This window comes from Bidens hawaiensis, unplaced genomic scaffold (assembly GCF_021521415.1).
Source record: "Bidens hawaiensis isolate Kalapana, Puna unplaced genomic scaffold, B.hawaiensis_p1.1 tig00063854_1, whole genome shotgun sequence".
In the NCBI taxonomy this organism is placed as follows: Eukaryota; Viridiplantae; Streptophyta; class Magnoliopsida; order Asterales; family Asteraceae; genus Bidens; species Bidens hawaiensis.
Window position 1 is genome coordinate 1 of NW_027501428.1, and position 9,231 is coordinate 9,231.

Below are 9,231 nucleotides of genomic sequence, written 5' to 3' on the forward strand. Positions count from 1 at the left end.
TATATATATTGATTTAATTTTTTTTTATTTTTGACCGTTACAACGATAAAATTAATATAATAATAATATTATTTAAATCCCATCGGCGATAAAAGAACCCCGCCCCAGCCCCTTTTCGCCCACATATCACCGGGGGGGCGGTGTTCTCGCCCCTCTTCGTCCAATCTCACGCCCCATTACACACAACCTTATAAGTTATAAGGAGTTAGATGTATCATTGTATAGACTATTTTCTATCGCCCCTCTTCGTCCAATCTCACGCCCCATTACACACAACCTTATAAGTTATAAGGAGTTAGATGTATCATTGTATAGACTATCAAGGAAAACTAATTACAACGATGAACAATATCTCAAAAGTGGACGCACCATTGTAATGGATGTTATCTTTTTGTCATTTGAAACATATTTAACCTTTCTTAAATATATAGTATTGTCATATTTTTATCTTTTACAATGGGTCCAACTATGGACACACCACACCCCCTATACACCCTATATATGGGTTATATGGGGCATATATGATGGGGTTTGGAAAAAAAAAATAATAATCCCAAAAGTTCTTAAAAACAACTTTTTGCATGAGGTTTCACACCTAGGTGCGCGCACACACACAGTATTTACATGTATATTGTAATTATATATTAAAAAAAAAATTAAACGAAAAATTATGATAACTACATAAATAATTCTACATACCGCTTTAGTCATGACACACAATGTATTTTATAACCAGATAACAGTCTATCTCTTTTCCCTTTATTTCTCTTCCCCTCACATCTAGTTATAGCCACATATAAGTATTTATGCAATTCTTACACTTATGTAGTTAATATTGAGTTTGTATTGAACTTGTATTATGAGTTACATTAGTTTACATATAACAAAGTAATGTATATTGTCAAAAAAAATATAAACACTATTTTAGTATATTAGTTCCAAAATGATCTACACCAAAATTTATATGGCCTAGAGATTCAACACGACACATTTTATTTCTGAAAAGATTACAAAATAAGTTTTTCCTTCCTTCAACTTGTGACCTTGCGTTAGGAGGTCCAATACTCAAATGCCACATGTTACATTTATTAAAAATGAAATGACAAATAAATAAATGATAGACTATAAATACAATTATAAAATACTTTACAGCAACCTAATAACTTAATTATTTAATTAATTTATATTAAAAAAAAGTTCAAAAGAACATCTTGTTTCTTTTTTCAAATATTTTCTTCATTGCTTCCTCTTCACTTCCAACCCAACTTTCTTCCTCTCTTTTTCTTTCTGCTTTTCTGTTATTACCCAACTGCTCAACACTTCCAAGAACCACCAAATTGTCATATTAATCATCAAGTTCCAATCTTTATTACTTAATAACCCCCAAAAACAGACACCCATTTGGGGATTTGGTTAATATTGTTTCAAGAATGGAAGAGATGGATTCTTTAACACTGGAATTCAATCCAAAACCCTGGAATTCAATTCTTGGAATGGAAATGGAAATGGAAATGGGAAGTCAAGTGAATTGGGATCATTCAATGGATCAGAGCGATCCCTTTGAATCTGCATTGAGTTCCATTGTCTCATCACCAGTCAATTCCCATGCCGGAACTGGAACTGGAACTGGAATGCCAATTCCAGTTCCAGTTCCGGCTGGAGAGAATGTGGTTCTCAGGGAACTGATTGGTAGATTAGGAAGCATTTGTAATTCCGGTGAGATATCACTGGAATCTTGTGCTAGAGGAACCAGTAGTACCAACACATCATGTTATAATACTCCATTGAATTCACCACCTAAGCTTAACTTATCCATCATGGATCATCACCATCAGATTCCCGGGAATTCAATTCCCAGGAATCATCAACTCCCATCTGCTCCATTTCTTGCAGATCCTGGATTTGTGGAGAGGGCTGCAAGATTCTCTTGTTTGGGGATAAATGAATCTGAATTCCCTCAAATGGTGGAATCAAGAAAGTTGTCAAGAGTGTCGAACCCGATTCCGGTTCCGGGATCGGATAATCCCAAGGAGGAATCATCACTGTCTGAACAAATCCCTAATTCCAATTCCAATAGTAGAAAGAGGAAAGCAGTTACCAAGGGAAAGGGAAAAGAATCCCAATTCAGTACTTTACCTGTTTCAGACAGTAAGGTTAGTTAATTCAGTTATTTTTGAAAATTTGATATTTTTTTAATTTTGTATGATATTAATTATTAAAGATCTTTTACTGTGGCAGACTGTAGGAGAACAAGAGAAAGAGGAATCAGATGCAAAAAGAAGCAAGTCAGGTGAAGAAGGGAATGGAACTGAAAAAGAAAAGGAAGAAGGGAATCGGAATCTGAATCCGAAACAAAGTAAGGAAAATGCAAAGCAAGCAGAGCCACCAAAGGATTACATTCATGTTAGAGCAAGAAGAGGTCAAGCTACTGATAGCCATAGTCTTGCAGAAAGAGTATGTCAATTCCATTCCATTCTATTTTATTACTTCTCTTCTTTTTAATTCCATTCCAATGTTCATCTTATCATTCCTGTCATTTGGGAATTGCAGGTTAGAAGAGAAAAGATTAGTGAGAGAATGAAGTTCCTTCAAGATCTTGTCCCTGGTTGTAATAAGGTATGCTAAAAAAAGTAAAATAGTAAAAAAATTTTTAACTTTTTTTACATCAGTTTATGTAATTTTGGTTGTTAACTTGAGATGGGATTCTTGTTTAAAGGTGACTGGAAAGGCGGTTATGCTCGACGAGATTATAAACTACGTGCAGTCGTTGCAAAGACAAGTGGAGGTATATACTATAAATACATAAACAGTTCTTTTAGTATAAACAAGATTAAAAGTATTAACTTTCTTGATTATCTAAATAATTTACTGATTATTATTTCTGTTTGTGTAGTTCTTGTCAATGAAACTAGCAACCATTAATCCAAGAACTGATATGAACATCGAAGCACTTTTATCTAAAGATGTAAGCTTTTTTATAACATTTCTTTACCGCGTGCAAACTTTGAACTTCCAAGTAACTTTCTTCGCTTTTGACCCGTTTACAGACTCGTGCTTCGATGTTAAGTCCCATGAACCACTTGGATGCATCGTCTCAGCCATTTTATGGGTTGGTTCATGACGGACCACAGAACCAATTGACATCAATGATGCACCGTGGTTCAAACATGAAGTCATCACAAACCGATGGCTTTGGTGATGTAAGCTAATATACTTTTTCAAATAAAAAAGCTTTCTTGTTGCGCAAGGCGTTGTTAACTTATGTTAAGATCGGATATTTCAGGCGTCAGCGTTTTGGGAAAATGATCTTCAGAGTCTTGTACAGATGGGATTTGGACAAAACCAAGGATCAATCTTCCAAGGTGAGTTGACTTTTTAATCAACAAGGTCACCAACATCTAAGTTAGTGGTTTAATTTTGATCTTATGTGTGAACTCTTTAATTTGATTCAGGACTAATGGGCGTGGGTCAAATGAAAGTTGAGCTATGATACTGAATTTGTTGACATAATTACTTAGGCCATTAAAGTAATTAAGAAGAACATTTGTATAGAGAAAGGAAGAAACATATATCTTCACTTGATATCTTATGCTTCTATAATCCTAGATTTAATTCCTATAAAGTTTGTGAGGTGGGAAATGTACTAAACTATGTAAAATGCTGTGTAACATTGTTCAAAGGTTCATGGTAAGAGCCTGCAAGGCTGCAACCATATGTACTTAACTATATCATACATCTAATCACTATTTTTTGTTTATCTCAACGCGTTTTATATTTAGATTTTTTTTATCTTTCAGTATGCGTTATATAAGTATATAACCACCTTTTGTGTGGGCCGGAGGGTTTTAACGTTTGGATTTTTAATGATTGATCCTCAATATGTTCGATACAAAACAATACTCTACCGTTGGTTATGCGAATAATTTAAAAAATAAGTGAGATACTTTTTTAATGTTCCATTAAAAAAATGCACATTTTTCTCAACTTTCTGGGCCATCCAACAAAAAAATAAAAACAATTTTTTTAAAATTTTATTTTAAATTTTTGATGGTGATCTTTCTTTTGGAGTTATCATTATCAGTGACAAGAAAATTGATTTTCAATATATAGACCTAAAAATAAGAAAAAAAATGGTACCTTTAGAATGAAGATTAGATATTGTTAACCAGCTGTTAGTGGGGACATTAAACAACAACTCCATACTGTAATCCAATATTGACAACCTTTAATTCCAATCTTGTTTTTCTACCTTGGAAGAATATGACAGCAATTAGGAGGTGAATCTTTTTCCCAAAAATGTTTTAGTTACTTTTACTTTATGCAATAAAGGTTGTTCCCTGGAGTTTAGTGGTTTTAAAGTACTATTATACATGAAAATTTGACACAAAAGGTTTACCTGATACATGTTATGTGTTTGGAAGGTGATAGATACTTTAGATTATATAATACTTATTTGTAACTTTTGTTGTATAAAATGAAATCCAATGATTTCTTTTTTTAATAAATAAGGTTCTAACTATCATATTTTCATAAGACGTCTATATGTCCACTCACATGCATACGCGTATACTATCTATATGCACATATGTGCGTATCCTTTTCATGTGTATACACACGTGATAAGATGATATGGTATTTAGTAATCTATGTGCTTCATGAATACGATACGTAACGTTGTATGGAATAAAACTACCATTCTTGAGAAGATTTGATAGCGGTGGATATCTGGTACGTACCCCTCTTTCTCTATATGTATGTATGTATATGTATGTACGCATGTATGTCTAAGATATTATTACAAAACAAGGGAGAAAAGGAATCAAAATCATATGTTGGCCATAGTGAAAATATGACTTTGGCCAAGGAATCAAAGACCTTTTTAATTGGCAGTCACTTGCTTTTGAATCTCATGAAAAGAAAATCTTTTTGGATAAGTAGAATGTTTAAAGTAGTGGTGTTTATATGTAGAAAGATACCCTTGAGAGAGAGACAGCCAAACTTTGCATGAAAGCTTGGCTCACAAATTCTTTTACAACCTTCCAAATTAATATCAACATTGAAATCCTTTATCACCTCATGCCCCATTTATTTCCTTTTTCTTCATTCATCATCAAGTAAATTTGATCCAACACTAATATATCTTTTACGTTTAAATATCATATACAATATGTTTAGAATTTAAGATTTTGAGATCGCCAACATTCAATACACAAACGTGGTATTCGAATTCATGATCTTTAGGTTATGCCATTACCTATCAAGAGGGTCAAGGTGTCCGCTGACCAAATGACCCAGAATTTCCGTTGTAAAAAGTGATTTTTTTTTCAGAAAAAAGATATAAGTTGGTTGTCACTTGTCAGTAGTGAAAAGAACTCTACATTGATCTCGACCAAGAAGTCGTGGTGAACACGGGACTATGGTTGTTTTAGAATTCCCACCATTTAAACATGATGAGTTGACCTTACTCCAAGACTTACTATTTATTCAATCAAGGTGATACTTTTGAAGTAGGGTCAAGGGAATGTAACTAGAGAGGAGGGTTATTGCCTATTGTCCCCCTTTGATTTATTATCTACCATATGGTAGATTGGTAGTTAGTAACAACTTTAAAGAAAAAATAAAAGAAATGTGACATTGACATTGATATTAAATCAATCTAAAGTTAATAATTTGGTAGAAAATATTAAACGACTCACGACTGCCAAACATTGTCGTTAAAAATGAAATCCTCTAGATCGAAGATTCACACACGATTATCCATCTTGGTTTCTCTAACTGATCGAAGGTAAGGTATCCGACATCAAATTAGGGACGATTGATTGTAAATGTTCCCATGATTAAGTGAGAAGAAAAGAAAGAAAAACAAAAGGTATAATGAAAGGGAATAGTTAGGGCAGATTGATTGAAGATGTTTTCATGTGGGGTTTCATTTGTTTATAATCAATTATGATATGATTATGAATGGTCCATTTACCAGCTGTCAATAATTATCATTGTTCATATAGGTACAAATCACTCTCTTTCCTCACTTTATGTCTTTTATCTTTCACCTTAACAAGCATCCTTCTCTGCCTTTTATTATCACATTGGCCAAATCGCATAAATCTCGGTCTGGTTTAACGGTTTATGAACACCCTTATTATATACATATACACATATATTGTACCAATAAATAATGAGTGCAAAATATTGGATCCACAAGATGCTCATTTATGAAGACCATTTGAACACCAAGGGTAAAATGATAAATTTGAATCCACAATTCACATGTAAAATGATTTGACCCCCACATTGTGTATCAATGCAAAAACCATAATCATATTACTTGATGTGCATGCATCCTTTCCACCAAAAAACAAGCAACCAATCTGCACACTTCAATACATTTGTCACAAAACACAAACTGTTTTATGCTAATTTTTAACTACAAATTAACACAATTTTTCACAAGCCACAATTTCTCATACATGACCAAGTAATCACAATAGTTGACAAAACTATATGTATTATGTATTAAATGTATGTTGCCAAAGTGCCAAACTAATATGTAAACAACATAAAAACTTGTAACTAGTCAGACTTCACAAGTCACCATCATGGCCCATTTCCTGTCTAGAGTACAGGCAGTGATGTTTTCTTAAAATCCCACTATTTTTTTCATAAAAAGGATATGAAAATAATAATAATAATAAATAAATAAAGAATGAAAATGGGATTATCTTATATTAAAAAATTGAATGGTTAGGACTGATACCTACTGTGTTTGTTCCTATCTTCTGGTCCAAAAGTTTGAGAGAGATGTTTATCAAGGAAGACAATGTCACAAGCTATTTGTTTTATGGTCTATATTGAAACAAAATAGACCAACCTTGTAACAAAGCTACAAAGATGATATGACTTAGTTCGTTTCAATTGTTTCATGTAAATGTATAGGTGGCAGTACTATTGTTTTTTCTAATAATACTTGGCTAAAGTGAAACGGCCCGAAAGCCATATGGCGCATCTATGCCTGCATCAATGTTAGTTAGACAGAACATTAATGTTTGTTCATATGGTATATACTAAAATTAAGCAAATAATAGGAGGGCCACTATGGAGGTAGAGTGACTAGAAAGCCTTTATGATATAGAAAGTTAGGGATGATGGATATATCGTCTACCCGAGTACTCAAAAGGTTATATATTATATTAAAATCGCCTAACTATCAAAAATAGCATTATAGGACACCCAAGTATCAAATGTGGTTTCTATATTTCTGGTCAAAAAGTTGTGGAATAAGCATAATGACATAAATACTCTTGGTATAGGTTGAAAAATTGTTTGTACGGCCAAAGCTAGCATTTTTCTAAAAGGAAGCGGGCGCCGGAAGGGGGGGGGGGTGAGGGTTCATTTTGGCCTTTTTACAATTGTTTTTGTGGCATCAAGTTTAAGTGGCCTAAACTGATGTTTTGGAATTCGGATTTTTAGTACTTTAGTGACCATGCATAGGGATGAGCATTTTGTCTCAAATACCCATACTTGTACTCGTACCGTACCCGTACACGTACCCATACCCGTACCGATTTAGCCTATTCAGTACGGGTATTGGTACTCATTTTTATTGAATTTTGGTACAGGTACAATCGGGTACATGTACGGGTACGGTACGAGTACATTTGGTATTTTGTACTTGTTTGGATTATATAAGGGTTTAATTGAGATTCTTCATATTTAATATATAAAATAAATTTTCCAACCATGTTATTATTGAACAAGTACCAAAAGTTTATTCAAAATTAAATAATATAACATTCAAGACAAGAACCAACAAACAAATCACTTAAAATCGGCGACCAAGTTAGGGTTCTTCAATACTGTCTTATCATTAAATCGATGGCTAATTTGGTACCTGTACTAATTTGGTACCCGTCACGTACCTGTGCAAGTACCGATACCCGGACTAATTCAAGTTGTTTGTTACTTGTACCGGTATCGGTTCCAAGATCGTCGAAAATTTGAAAATAAAAAAGCAAAGTGGTACAAAAACGGGTATTGTACCAAAATACCCGTACTCGTACTCGTACCATACCGAAAAACTTGGTATGAGTATTGGTACGTGTTTTTATTGATTCTTGGTACGAGTACAAACGGGTACAAGTACAGGTACGGATACTAGTACTGTCCCACGCTCATCCCTAGCCATGCATACATAATTTTCACAACGAATGATTCGTAGATACATAAATATGATTCAAACGTTCAGATGCCAAATATTGTGAAATTGTGGCTAAAATTATGTAAAATAGTAGGAGTCGGTTTTTAAATTTTTATTGGCCGTATATTCTCTAAAATGTTGTGAAAATTGGATTGTTTTAAAAAAAAGTTGACCACTTCAATTTAAAAGACCTAAAAAATTTGAAAAAAATAAAAAAATGATTTAAAAATTTAAATAGTTTGACATTACAAAATACTTTTTAAAAAAAATAGTAAAAATAAAGAAAAATAAATTTTAAATTACGAAAAATTGCAAAAAAAAAACTGAAAATTTGTGAAATTACAATATAATTAATATGTTCCTATTTTTCTTTTGTATAAAAGCAATTAATAATTCTACTATTAAATATTTTAATATCACCTAACTATCTGTATGAAATTTTTCTTAAAAAAATGGTTTCTTATAAAAAAACCGTAACTTAAAAAGGTGATTTCTTACCGTTTATTATTATTATTATTATTATTATTATTATTATTATTTTGCAATTCACCATATTTTTTTTTGCAATTTTTCGCAATTTAAAAATTAATTTTCTCAATTTTTTACTAATATTTTAAATTAAAAAAAAATTGCAATGCCAACCTAGTTAAAAAACCCTATATAACATACAATCCAGGTAAAATATCTAGGATTGGAACATAAAGAAAAATTTAGTGATCTGATTGAAACAAAATATTTTATAAGTAACCTGATTAAAACAATTTCAAAACTTGGTTACTATTTTATAGAGTAATTCCTTCAAAATATTAATAATAATCTTCTTTTTATGGAATCAAACTTGTTCAATGACAATAGACTATGACTTACATGAAGCACAGTTGAGATAAAAACAAAGATGAGATGGGCTCATTGTTTTTGGCGATTGTTGAAGCAGACGGTGTTAGATTTTGGTTTTTGGCCAATTTGGATTCCCTGTTCAATCTGGCTGCTTTGGATTCCATTTCTCAGCTTTGATACCCAAAATGGGTTCCACAGTT

The 9,231-nt window shown here is 32.5% G+C and overlaps 1 protein-coding gene across 1 annotated transcript; it reads left to right on the top strand.

The window, feature by feature from the left end:
- Nucleotides 1–1,464: 1,464 nt before the first annotated feature.
- On the top strand, nucleotides 1,465–3,757 carry LOC143604074 (transcription factor bHLH62-like). The gene is made up of 8 exons (XM_077080665.1): nucleotides 1,465–2,153; nucleotides 2,239–2,454; nucleotides 2,551–2,616; nucleotides 2,717–2,785; nucleotides 2,894–2,965; nucleotides 3,048–3,200; nucleotides 3,284–3,362; nucleotides 3,453–3,757. The coding sequence occupies exons 1-8, from the start codon at nucleotides 1,494–1,496 to the stop codon at nucleotides 3,488–3,490; spliced, it is 1,353 nt and encodes a 450-aa protein (XP_076936780.1). The 5' UTR covers nucleotides 1,465–1,493; the 3' UTR covers nucleotides 3,491–3,757.
- The last annotated feature ends 5,474 nt before the right edge of the window (nucleotides 3,758–9,231 follow it).

Excerpts from the sequence above, each read along its gene's own strand:
- LOC143604074 (XM_077080665.1), top strand. The coding sequence starts at position 1,494 with ATGGAAATGGAAATGGAAATGGGAAGTCAAGTGAATTGGGATCATTCA. Across the intron at positions 2,617-2,716 it reads TTGTCCCTGGTTGTAATAAG|GTGACTGGAAAGGCGGTTAT; the intron begins GTATGCTAAAAA and ends TCTTGTTTAAAG. Across the intron at positions 3,363-3,452 it reads CCAAGGATCAATCTTCCAAG|GACTAATGGGCGTGGGTCAA; the intron begins GTGAGTTGACTT and ends AATTTGATTCAG.